Below are 14,080 nucleotides of genomic sequence, written 5' to 3'. Positions count from 1 at the left end.
TTAATAGTAAAAAATTTATTAGAAAGAATTCGTCATGTGTTGCTACCATTTCAATGTCAATTAAATATATACTACTTTAGATTGACCCCAAGTGGCCAAGCAATTTTTTCTTTAAATAAGGTTTTGAGCCGAAAGTACTTTGCCCTTCGTAAATGGACCCATCCATTTTAGATTTAGATATGTTGGCTGAAATTTCAGATTAATTAATTTCACCCATACATTATTCAAAAAAAAATTGATGAAATTTAGTAACCATGTATGTGTAGGAGTTTGGCAATGAATAAAGTACACCTATGGCATAAGGATATATAGTAGATTAGTAAATAGTAGTATCACAAGTCAAAACTCAAACCTTTTAATTAATTAGTTTCTTATTACATTCTCAACTTCTCAAGCCGCGCGTCTTGACCAAACCAACTATTTTTAGATAAATTATCATATAGATAATAAGCTGCACTTGCAAGCGATAAAATATAACATATCAATTAGATATTTATCCATTTATAGAATCATTTGTATGTGTTACAGTAAACAAATTGGCAACAAAATTCAAAACACAGTACAATCTCTACACTGACATATCTGAAGTCCCGGGCAAGACTACAATTTTTTGTCAGTTTTTTGTTTTCTTTTGCTCTGAACAAATATATTCCGCCCTTTAACTGACCAGAGAAATTATGCACTCAAATTAACTAAAAAGCCTTTTTAACATCTATGTATGAATAACTACCTTCTGAGCTCTGATTCTTTGTAATAAGCTTGCTCTCTTTCTCCGACCGTTTACAACACTTTTTTTTTCCTTTTTCTCCCCCCAAAAAGCATGATTTGGGAACACAACACAGCACATTATTCTTCCGGTTCCGGGGACCGAAACCCCTGTCCATTTATAACCCCCTTGTTATTTCATTGTCACACACATAAACAACTATTGTTGTTACTATCTACACTATATGAAATAGTTCACAGATAATTTTATCTCCTAATAAATTATGCATTTGTATTTATTTGAATATAAGATTAAAAGTACTTTTGAGAACTTAAAAAAACTCTATTTTTAATATAGAAGTTTTCAAAAACATTTTTGTGTTATATCCAAACAGGCCCCAAGACAAGAGTTTGATTCTTATATATCAGTTTATAATCAAAATTAAAATATCTATTAAAAAAAGTTAATCTTTTAAAATGAATCTTATTATCTATTTAAAGAATTAGTCCTTTGACATTGGAGTGAGAAATATCATGTTTCACCCAGAGAGCTAGTACTATAACTAAAACTTCAACAACATCTCAATATTACCGGAACAAACCTGAGCAAGAGTCCAACCCAAAAAGACCCACTTCCCAACAACCATATTCCATCTTTTCCCACCCAGTTCCTTCTTTAGACTAAGAGGAAAAACAAACCACATACAATCACAAATACCACACAAACCTCAGAGAAAGAAAGTGCATGAAAGAGAAAACGAATATGCCATTTTCTACATGCTTGGAAACTCACAGAAGCATTGCTTTTACAGAAAAAACAGACTCCTTTCCCTCGCTGTCACAAGCCACAACTTGCACAGCACGTAATTAAACAAAAACTCCATTCCCTTCCCCATTACCCTGCAGCAAGATTCCCACCCCTCTTGTTTCTCCTACTTACATGCAACTCCAAGTTCACATGCAAAGATTCCAAACACATCACACAAACCCTAGCTACCTAACTAACTCACTACCATGCATATAAAATAACAACCTAAACTAATATAAGTAAAAATAAGTTACGCACTAAAAATTTAAATTAGTTTTACACTTTCATTCAATCATAAATTATTAAAAATAATAAATTTATTAATTTTTAAAATAATTATCTTAAAAATCATATACTAATACTAGTTTTTGATTGGTTAATAAAGTAAAACTGATTTCTGACTAAGAGTGTAAAATTGATTACAGAGTCATTAAACTCCTAATCCATCCAACTTAATTTCGCTTTACATTACCAAAACCTGCAAACACATAAACCTATTCGAATTAACCAACATATTGCATGTGTAGCAATGGAAACAGTATCCGGTTTAAGACATTAGTCTTCGGTCTAAGCCACGGCGTCGTTTCGACCTGTCGCCGGAACTGGACCGGTCTAGAAGGGACTTGAGCGAGTTCTGAAGGAAGTGGATGGATTCAATGCTGTGTTCTTTGTCAGCAGCGACGATGAGAACGTTGCGAGTTCTTCCTCCGAGAGTTGCCATTTCGGCTTTGAGGGTTTTGAGGTGAAGCGAGTTGAGGATTTCTATGAGGTCCGGGATGAGGTCAGAGCGGTCCTCGCAGCACAGCGAGGCCTTGAAGATGAGCCTCCCGTCGTCACCACCGGAGGCGTAATCCCCTCCGGTGGTGGCGAGCACCGTGATCTCGTCAGTCTCCGACGGGACGGTTTCGAGCTCGGTGATCTCGGATGTTTGTTGCTTCAACTCCTTCACCCGCTGAACAACCTTCGCCAAAAGCGAAGCCTTGTCTGTCTGAACCAAAATCAAACAACAACAACAACCATGGAAAAATTTAATACACATATCATATAGTACTGTATAATATGATATTAATAGTATAACTTATCATTGTAAAAGCAAACTCACTTTCCCAAACTCAATTATGTGTCAATGTCTTTACGAATCAAGCTGGGGTTTCTTTTTGGAAACATGAAATGAATACGAATCTCTTTTGAAACTTTGGATTTTATGAGTTCTTCCTAGAAATTAATCTAGCTCATCCTGCTGTATGTACATATTCCATGAAATTAAAGTCTAGTCAACTAGAAGACATAGATTTAACTTTGTTGGTCAAAAAGTATGCAACCTTTGAGATCAAAAGAAGGAACAAACCACTCTCTATCTTTCAAAAACAACTGGCTAGCTAGAAAGAAAAGGTGACAATTACACTCATCAAAACCAAAGGAAGAATTAACAATGAAATAAATAAATAATGCACATATACATATGTGTGAGTGTACAACTCTATGTGTGTCTTTTTATTTTTTAATTTCCTAACTGGAAATTAATTGATTTCCAGTTATATATGTTTAAGGGAGAAATTAAAGTTATATATGTAGCAACTAGGTCACACCCACAGCATATTAGTTAGTTAGTTGTGTGTATCGTTAGAGTATAAGTATAAGGTGAAATCTCAGACGTATATATACCTTGGAATTGCAAGGGAGAAGAGTGCGAAGCTGGTCGAGGTGGGAGTTGATTCTCTCCCTCCTTCTCTTCTCAGCTTCCTTGTGGTTCTTCATGGCAGCGAGGGCTCTATCATGGTGGGAGGGTGTTTCGGTAATTTGGGAGAGGTGGAAGGGGTAGGAACTAGTATTATTGGAGGAATTAGTAGAGAAGGTGGAGTGAGTGTGTGGTGGTGCATGGTGGAAGAAGGGGGTGTTGTTGGTGGAAGTGGTGGTGTTGGGAAGGAATTGGAGGAGGTGAGAGTTGTCCATGGCAAAGGCAAAGTGGTGCATGATGATAGGGTAGGTGTGAGGGGGGCTAATAATAAGAAGGGACTGAGTGAGTGTGGTACAGTTTTTCAGTTTTTGTGGTCGTGAACGTGAAGTGATGCTTATGATTGCTCTTTTTGACTGACCCAAAAACCATTCCAATATCACTGCAAATTCAAATCAAATAATCCCCTTCTACTTCCTATTCCTGCCTTTCGGTGCCCATTTCCTTTTTTTTCATTTTTTATACAATTAAATTATTGTTTTCGAAAATTATAATACAGTTATTTGTATATAATTAGTAGTATGTGATTATTGGTTAGGTTCTCTCCATTTTTTAATGAAAAAATTATGCAGAGGAAATATGGACTTAATCCAATGATTAACTATTAATTTTTTTAGTGGAAATAATATAAAATCTTTGATTTTTTTCATTAATTATTAAATTAATCTTATAACTCCTAAAGAAAAAAAATTATTTAATAGTTTAAAATTATATAGTATCAGTAATCTTAACTCATTTTCACATGACATGTATTTAATTTTTTTTATTTATAAAAAAATTAATAACACTTAATTATATGTCATAAAATGATTAATGTTTAATTAGGAACATGAAATTATCCTAATCCATCTACGGATAAAATGATTAATGTTTAATTAGGAACATGAAATTATCCTAATCCATCTACGGATTAATCATTATATGTCATGTAATCATTAATGACTTCTCATAAAATACTTGCAAAAATATTTGATTTTTTATTATTTATAAGAATTAAATTTAGATATAAAAAAGTTATAACTACTCATATGCATTACTCATGAATTAATTAAATTAGATCCCTTATTAGTTTCATTGTTTGATACTCTTTATAGAAAAATATTTATTAAAAAATAATTTTTAAACAAATTTTAGTAACTCGATAAATTTGTCTTTAATCCTGTGCCGAAAATACCTACTCACCCAAAAAAAAAACTTGAAAAACATTTTAATATAAATTGTCTTGTATATAAATGGTAAAATTTGTCCTTCATTATTGATATGGTAATCAATTTACTTCTCTGACTCCCGTCCCACCTCTTCTCCAGTTTACACGTGTATGTGGAATCCACTTTAAATAATAATCCACATTTTTTATCCACACACGATAATAAATATTCTTGTATTCAAATTTAAAACAACAAAATTGTATTTAAATTTTGCATTTGTTTCACTCTCATTTATATTAAATAAGCAAAATTTATATTTCATATTTATATTCATATGGAAATTGCTTGCTGGTACGAAAAAATATTCAAACGAATTACTATTACTGTGTATTTTAACTCTTGCTTTTTATTTTTATTTTTTAATATATTATTTGTATTCAATAGAATTCAAATATTTGTGTTTTGTGCTGTTCGTGTGAATTGTTTCCTACTATTTAGCATTACTCTAATCATATTTATGCAAAATTTTATCTCTATATATAGACCATTTTTCTACCAAAGAATGGCAATGACATAGAAGCATCAAAGATTTCTCAATATGGTAGGAAGAGTTAATTTTCCACATATATCCACAGCTCCACAACCCTACCTAGCTCCTTCTTTATTATTGGATGCCATTAGTTTAACATTGTTGTCCCTTAATCTCTCTATTTAACCTTCAGGATTAATGATTGGTTTCATTTCCCTAAAAAATTGAAACTTTGGATAAAAAAAAGTTTAAAATCAGTTTTGCTTAAAAAAAACTTATTTCAAAACTGGTCAATTAAAAAAGTTTTAAATTTGATTTTGAACAGCTTTAGAATTAAAATTGGACTTCTAAAATTGCTGGATTTAAATCTGATTCTCGTTTAAAAATTGATTATTAATTAAAACTATTTTTTATAAAATCAATGAATCTAGTTTAAACTTGATTTGATTAAAATCGTCTTACTTTAAAAAATATAATGTGATTTGACTTTAAAGTTCAATTCAAATAATTAGCTCTATACAATAGATTTCATTTGCTTTTTCATAAATTCAAATTAGACTCCCATAGTCCCATCCAGTTCATGGTTAATTGCTAACAGTGGCCAAAATCAGAAGTTTGTCTTCTAGGACAATTCTTCTACATTGACTATTATATTTAAATAGAAAAAAATATTTAATCACCCGAACGTTTTTTATACCTTGAGAGAAAAAATAAAAAAATATAAGTACTATAAGTGATATAATATGATAAAAAAAATAATTAAAAATTAAAGATGTTGATAAAATATTTAAAAACAAAAAAATGTTCAAACATATCGTTATTATTTGTTAATATATATATTGGACATTTAAACTACTATTCAAACACCTCGTGATAGAGAGAGAATTTTGTATATGCATTACATCATTTATATGTCATGCAACAAGGGGATGTATGAAAGAGGGTATTCGTGCATCTCTATTGAATTGATCATTTAGTTTTCCACTTTCTTAGGATCCATTCGGTGTATGGAAAAATATTTTAAAAAATCAAATGAATTAAAATAAAAATTTTGGACTAAAATAAAAATTTAAATATATTTTTTATTTCTGATATCTTAATTTTATATTTGATTTCTAATAAATTTTGTCTTTATGATAGATTTCTAATATTTGAAAAGTTTTGCGTGAGATCTTTGTCATTAAAAGAAATTTGTTAGTGACTGATGTGTCTCTTAACTCTACACATAAGTAAGTTATCTATGATATTGCGTCAAATTAGATATGACACGTAAGTTGACAACATGTCATTTGACTTAACATTATATTTGAATTGAATTAAAATTAAATTAAAACAATTAAAAATAAAGATTTCATATAGGGACCTAATACAAGATTTGGAATTTAATAAAAACATGATCCAAAAACTGTCATTACTAAATGTGTTCATACAAACTTGTGTTTATAATAACTAAATACCAATTCCACAACCTTAAATTTGATCACAACATATTTTGAATCAGTACATCTCAAAAAACAACAATTTGTATTATCTACTTAATTGCAAATGCAATGGTGACAACACATAACAAACTCCAAAGGAAGACCACAATGTCTCGTAGGACCTTTACCCTCTTTCTCTCAATGTTTGTCTTTATCTGTTACTTTGCTATTTCTTTCCATAGTTCTTCAACACCATTGGCATATTCCCGAGATTGAGCCTCTTCTTTTGCAAGGATCTTCTTTAACTCTTGAACTAGTTTATCATACAAATGAATTTTTTCCTTATGTGATGCAAGTTTCTTTCAATTGTTATAACCTTATGCTTCAACTCCTCCACTCGTGAAAGATAAGGATTAACTTCCATAATACTTCTAAAAGTTTGGTTTAAATATTTTGGCAAATCATCATCACAGACTCAAAAATTACACCTCTTATCTTCCTACACATTATACAACAGTCACTAGGAACCCTAAAATAGAACACAATGAAAATCAAAACACGGTAGAAACCAACTATGTCAAAAGTAACATTTTCTTACATTTCACTCATCGCATTGCCAAAATATCTTGTTTGGATGCTTCTTGGTTCGAAATGTTAGTTGAATCGCCGGCTTGTTGCACCAACAATGAATGCATAGGGACCCAAGTGATGAAAAAGAAGCTCACATGGATGTCATTCTCTTTTCTGGACTAGAGGACATTTAACTCGCACAAACACCCCTCAATGAAGCCAACCCAATGTTATACGGAGGTGCACTACTACGAATCTTAGACTGTTAAGCTCCTTTTCTCTATCATGATAACCAATGCTAGGGGAAGAAGACACAACCCTCATTCTATTCTCAAACAAAAATTTTCATTATAAAGAAATCTAATCTTCTATTTTTTTTCATTTTAATTTCATTAAAACATGATGTCATGCCAAACGACACATGATCAGCTCACATGTCACATTTAATCCAACATGACATTAGAGATAGCTTGCTAACATGTAGAGTTAACGATCATATTAGCAGCTAATGGATCCCTTCTAATGACAGAGACCTCGTACGAAGCTTTTCAAGTATAAGAGATCTATTGCAAAGAAAAAATTGATTAGAGACTAGATGTAAAATTTGAATATATATTAGAGATAAAAAAAAACATATTTAAGTCTAAAGTAAAATATAAAAGTATGGATCACATGTTATTTAAGTTTTTATTTTTCTTCATTTTCATCCTCTTTCTTTCCAAACCTCTTAAAGTTTGGGTTGGATTTTTCAAAAATAATGTCACTTTTAAAAGTTTCATTTGTTTATTATATGACATTTAAAAGTATTACATGTTTGGCCTACCCTTTTTTACTGAAAATTAAAGCATCTCGCATATTTTTACCATAGAAAATAAATACAAATATTTTCTAAAGTTAATAACTTCAAATAAGCATAAAACGCCTTTTAATTTTTTACTTCAGAGAAATTTAATCCTTCTACAATTAAAAGAGAATAATAGAAAAATGAAAATATTTTCTAAAGTTAATAACTTCAAATTAACAGCAAATACCTTTTAATTTTTCTCTCATTATTATAGGATATTTTCAAAGCCTATAGTCCTTTTTTTCTAGAGTTAATCGTCATCACTCATCAATTTGCTTGACTCCACTCATAAGTCATGATATGTCACTATACCGGCCGGTTATGTTGAGTAGAGGGAAAAACAATATAACGGTTTTTTTTTATAAAAAAAAACTTTTAATTCAAACCAGATAATAGTGTTTTCATCATTGATGCATTTTGATTGATTAATATGTATATACGCAGGTATATATAATAGTGTATGTTCAAAGAAGAAGAAAAAAAAAACTTAAAAGATAATGCTTTTTTCCTCATAATTAGGGCTATTTATCTATTTTTTTAATTACATGTACAAATTATCTAAAGCAAAATCTATAATGAATCAAGATATTTTTGGAGACCCTCCTCCACGTTTTTTTCTTTTTGGTAGAAAGAGACCCTCCACTGACAATGGATAATTGTAATGCCATATTAGCCTTTTAGGGTCCATATTCCCATATTGGCTAGTGGGCTTGTAATCCATTGATAACCTCATAACGCTGTCCTAGTGCCTCAAATTTGGGAAACAGCCATATGTCAAAGACCTTAAAATACAGAAAGAAAAAAAAAAAAGCATTATCATTAGCATTAGAAGTTTATATTACAAATTTACAACTTGAACCTATAATCTGCTTTGTTGAGTCAATTTTTAAGCTACATTAACTGTTATTTTAGTTCAAGTAAATAACTTCATTTTCCTTACATAGATCAAACAAGAAGAGGGGAGAAATGGAGCTGCATATGTAGTTTAAGCTTTTTAATTTGAGTAATCTATATACCATATGCCTTTAAAAAAAAATACCATATAAATAAGTGATTACAAATGAAAATGAAACACTCATACCCAATTAAGTAAAGTGAAACTTTTTTTTTTTAACCAAAACTTGATATAACCATAAATGGAATAAGCAAATTAGTTAAACAATATGGATTAGAAAATTAGTTTTGTCTTTCTAAATTCGGAGCTCTTTTTTCAAACAAAGATATACTTTGAACATTTTTTTTTGTGGAGAGAGAAGACACGAACAAACAAAAGGGCAGGTGTTCAAACTTGCCATCCCAAAATCCCATTCCATCCATCCCCTTACCCTTTGACCAAATTGAAAAAGGGAAAAGGCCTTAAACACCACACCCTTTATGTCCACATGTGAGAGGGACATTTTGTAAAATTGAACTAAAACGATATTAATAATAAAAAAAAAAAAAGTTTAGCCACAGGTATAGTTTTTCTAAAACAAAATATTCTCTAACTCCATAATTCGCAAAGTGAATTGTCTCTTAAAATACAATCAGATAGATGCTACAATGAACATCTTTTGTGACATTTTTTTCATACACGTGAATCTTGAAATCAAACCCAAAATTCAAAACCTAAACATGCCCATAAATGTAGGGTTAATACTTTAATTACTTTATGTAACTACATAAATTTTAGAAAGAAACCAAAATTAAGAAATATATGTTATCTGAAAAAGTCATATTAATACAACTATAATAATTCAAATAAAAACTCTTAAATTCAGTATTAAGCTAATAAAAATATCATATTATATGAAGTAAAGTGAAGTTTAGATTTATTTTTTTTCGTCCAAAGTTGAGTTAATTCAAAATGGGATTTTTTTTTTATTGAATAAGTGTGTAAGTTATTATAAACTTTATAAATCTTGTCTTTAATTTTTATAAATTTTTATCAACAAATATTAATTTTATTAACAGAAACGATAAGATCCGTAATTTTTGTTTAACCTTCTTCCTTAAATACATGTAATTCACTTTGTATCTCTCAAACAAAAATGAGACTTGGAGGTGCAGATCTAATTAATTTCGTGCCACATAGAATCCTGAGCACCACAGACTTAGGTACATTAGTTGCTCAAATCCACGAGATTCGACGGTGCCTCTGTTTTTTTTTTTTATAACTTTTCCCACTGGTTGAGAGAAATAATTTCACACAGTACTAACCAAATTGTGTTCTTTTATAAACTGTTCGTACGTTCAAATTAAAGTTACTCTTAAATTTACAAGAACCTAAAATTTTTCGGTTCTGACCAATCATCAATGCATTTCATTATTATTCATAAATCATAATCCATCTCTCTTTTGTCAACATTGTGAACTTGAGATCTACTCCACTTAAGCTCTAAACCAATTATTTACACTTCGATAGCAACATTTTCATTAGTGCCTGCCTCATTATCGTTTACTTTCATTCTTAATTAATTATTTTAATACCGAAACATGCATCTTCTTTCCACCAGTATATATATGTACTAGTGTATAATTTATTTTATAGAAAGTTATATTATCTTTTATAATTACCTCAACTTCTTTATAATTCTCTCCATACGCCATTTGTTGTATTTTTTCTTTCTTCTCTTCGTAATTGGGAAATTGTATATGCATATGAATTTTGTACAATAAATAAAGAGATAAGGGTTGAGTTTATTTAAATTTATTTCTTAAAAAATATTTTAATAAAATAAACAGTTTTTTTATTTTTGTAATGTGTTTATCTAAATTATTTTTACTTATTTTGATAAAACAAATCTTATCTACTTATTAAAAAAACATTAAAAACATTTATTTTAAAATTGTTTTTTAATTTAAACAAACCAACACAAGATCAAAGAAGAGATTATATGAATTAAAAAGATTGATATGATGAAAAAATTATTATAAAAAAAAATTTGTATGAATTTATTAACTATATGATTCATAAAATTTCTCTTTGGAACCTTTTTTTCTTATCTGTTTTTTCATGGTCTTTACATTATACAAGTTTTCCCCTTTGACTTTACAGCTCCTTCTAAGCATTTTTCTAATCACTAGAATAGCATTGGCTGGTTGTGCTTCATCTAACATGCCAATCAAATAGTTCCACTTATTATTCAACAAAGTAACTTCATTACAAAACAAAAACATTATGAACAGGAGGGAGAAAAAAAAGTGCCTAAGCCTGATGAGTAGTGATTTTAAGTGGCACACGCATGTGCTGCACATTCTTTGAAACATCACTAAAAATATGAGGGAAATGAAACTGGTTTCATCATTATATTCATAAGCTTGTAATAGTTTATTGAACTTTTTCTCACTTGAGCTAATCAAAAGAGAGGGCAAAAAAAGTTTATGGCCCTTTTATATATACCTGCACGACAGACAATACCTGCTTTGAATTTGATTGAGATTGGTTCATACACACATAAAAAGCACTTTTTAGTTTATCACTTTCAGCTATCATTGACTAAATTTGCGGGCGTGGAGAGGAATTACGCAATTGAATATTGCTGTTCTCACTATATATCGCATTCACATTTATTTGTTTATGATCCTTGTTTGTTGGTTCATGAATTCAGCTTTTCTTTAACAGAAAATGCGGCCTTTCAGAAGGATTGAAATGATTCAACATCATGAAAGTGGCTTTAGTGAGATGTAGGTATTATTGCTGAAGAGCAAAGTAGAGACAGTAGCAGAAAACCATAAAGATTTTGGAATATGTAGGTTCATCAAATTAAACGGCACTGCTGATATTATTATTATTATTATTATTATACAGAAAAAGTTGAGCACAAATTTAAAGACTTTTCAGCATAAAGCTTTTTTAAAATTAAATGGGATATTAAACGGATAAGTATATGTTTAAGCAGGCTATGTTTGATTACAGTTAGAGATATATAAAATATCAGTTTATTTAAATTGATTGATTAAAAAATATTTATTTTAATAAATAAGTATTTTCTATTTTGTTTTAGTATATTTGTCTAAATTATTTTTACTTAAAAATATAATTTTTTTTGTTTATTTTGATAAGTAAATTATATTTTTTTTATTAAATAAACATTTTTTAAGCCTTCAAGTGTGATTTTTAGGTGTCAATCAAGAAGCTATTCATTATTACTTATGATCATTTTGATGTGATTTTTCCATTCATAACATATTTACGAAACACACTATAAGATATTTAATATATAGTTTAACTAACTTAACACATTCAATAATTTGACAATGATTGAACCATAGCTAAAACTAAATTATATTCTATCAAAATGAAAATATAATCAATCACAATTCAATTTGCATCCGGTTCATAAATCAGCTAGTAAGAATAGTTCTATTTTAACTAGCTTGTAATCTTAATTCGGGTGATACTAAAAAAAAGTTTATGACTCTTAAAAATTCAATCTAACTTTTAAATTTGAACGGAATGAGTCAAATCAAATTTTTAGGACTCTTAATGGTCCAATCTAACTCAAGTTTAAATATCAAATATAACTATTTCTTTTTTCTTTTATTCTTACTCTTTCTGACACGAACCATAGCATTGATATTGGGTCTCATCACTTTCATGAGGTTTGTTTAATGTATGTTTATGGATAACAACATTATCAAATATTAAAATATATGTTAGTGACTTCATTTAAAAAAAAAAAAAGTGAGTGTGTATATGGATATAGTAGAAAAAAAATGTCAAATAAGTCCTGAAGATGTAAACCCACAATCACATTAATTCAAAAATAATAATTGTGGCTTAAGTTTAATATAAAGTAAACATTTATTTATGGACCAAAATGATACTATGAACTAGGGATTTATTTGACATTTCAATGACTTATTTGATATTGTTTTAGTTCCCTGGACTAGTGTGATGTTACCTTTCAGTTGTTGAAACTAAAGTATTTACTTAAATATCGTCAATTCTTCACCACTTTCGAATTGTATTTACTTACGAAGTTGGGTTTTATTTTTCCCTTAGAAACTACTGTCCTAAATTGAGGTTAAAAAAAATAACTCATAAAACCGTCAAATATAACAAAATCATTCATGATGTTGTCCGACTTATGGAAAATCATTTGGTTAAAAATATTTTCTGCTGACTTTTTTTTTTGGCTGACGTTGTAATATGGGTTGGTACCCCTTGTACATTCATCTATGAAAACCTTTTTTTGCTTGATAAAAAAATATACTTATTGCATTGATTTAATTTTAAACAAGTTGCGTTAAAAAGTAAAACTGAAATTTACCTTCTAAATGAAGGCCTACATAAAATTTATTTACTAATAAAATACGCTAAATTAATTTGTAAGTTTCTACATTATTTGAGAATTCTTTTAAAAAAATTATAATTAAATTCCTAAACTTTGAAATCATTTATAATTCAATCCTCGAACACATTTTTCATTGAGATTTCATAAATCTAACTAATTTTTTTAAAATAGTTTAAAGATTAGATTGCTAGTCTTTTTTTAATTAAAACATTACTTGATTATTTGTTTAATCATTCAGTTAGTTTTTAAATCGTTTTAACTTTTTTAATTAGGTTTTTTTATGAAGCTAATTTATACTTTATATATATATATATATATATATATATATATATATATATATATATATATATATATATTATTAAAATAACACTAAAATATTTTTTATTTTGAAAACTAAGAAATACTAATTTCTAAAATATTTTTTTAAAAGCACGAAATAGTTTTAAAAAATAAACCAAATATGTCGCAAGTCCTTGTATTTAACAGAACTTTAATAGAAATGTGATTAGAGACCCGATAATAAAAATAACTTATAAATCAAGGGGCTTAATTACAAACTTTTAGAGTATAGATTAGGAACCTTTTAAAAAATCTCTAAAATGCTAAAAATCTGTTGAACATATATTACTAAATTTTAGTATTATAAAACGTACAGCTGTTTACAGGTTAGAATAGTTTTAATTGTTTATTTATTATTTTAATTTAATAAACATTAAATCAACCCTAGCAAATAATGTACAATTCAGTCTAGCTCTAACTATTATATCAGGATTTATCCATTTGTAGTAAAAAAAATATTAAAGACGCGCTTAAAATAGTAAAATCCGTAAAGAAAGGAAAGGCCTATCTCGCATTAATCATTGGACACAGCTTTGGACCCTTTTGGAAATAATTCCCTAACGTTTCAAAAAAGGCAAAAACAATCCATCTTTCAGTGCTTACTCCCTATGCTCTTGTTATAAATGTCCTTTCTATAACTTATGATCCTTACTTAACACATGATTTTGCAAAGTTTAAGAAACATTTCCCATACCACCCACC

General features: G+C 28.9%; 1 protein-coding gene across 1 annotated transcript; it reads right to left on the bottom strand.

Moving 5' to 3' along the window:
- Positions 1-1,889: 1,889 nt before the first annotated feature.
- On the bottom strand, positions 1,890-3,599 carry LOC114406622 (transcription factor bHLH106-like). Its single transcript, XM_028369380.1, has 2 exons — positions 3,179-3,599; positions 1,890-2,501 (listed from the first exon to the last, which is right to left on the bottom strand). The coding sequence occupies exons 1-2, from the start codon at positions 3,485-3,487 to the stop codon at positions 2,061-2,063; spliced, it is 750 nt and encodes a 249-aa protein (XP_028225181.1). The 5' UTR covers positions 3,488-3,599; the 3' UTR covers positions 1,890-2,060.
- Positions 3,600-14,080: the final 10,481 nt, after the last annotated feature.

This window comes from Glycine soja, chromosome 3 (assembly GCF_004193775.1).
Source record: "Glycine soja cultivar W05 chromosome 3, ASM419377v2, whole genome shotgun sequence".
Lineage (NCBI taxonomy): Eukaryota > Viridiplantae > Streptophyta > Magnoliopsida > Fabales > Fabaceae > Glycine > Glycine soja.
This window is presented reverse-complemented; position numbering and strand designations above follow the sequence as displayed.

Excerpts from the sequence above, each read along its gene's own strand:
- LOC114406622 (XM_028369380.1), bottom strand. The coding sequence starts at position 3,487 with ATGCACCACTTTGCCTTTGCCATGGACAACTCTCACCTCCTCCAATTC. Across the intron at positions 2,502-3,178 it reads TTCTCCCTTGCAATTCCAAG|ACAGACAAGGCTTCGCTTTT; the intron begins GTATATATACGT and ends ATTTTGGTTCAG.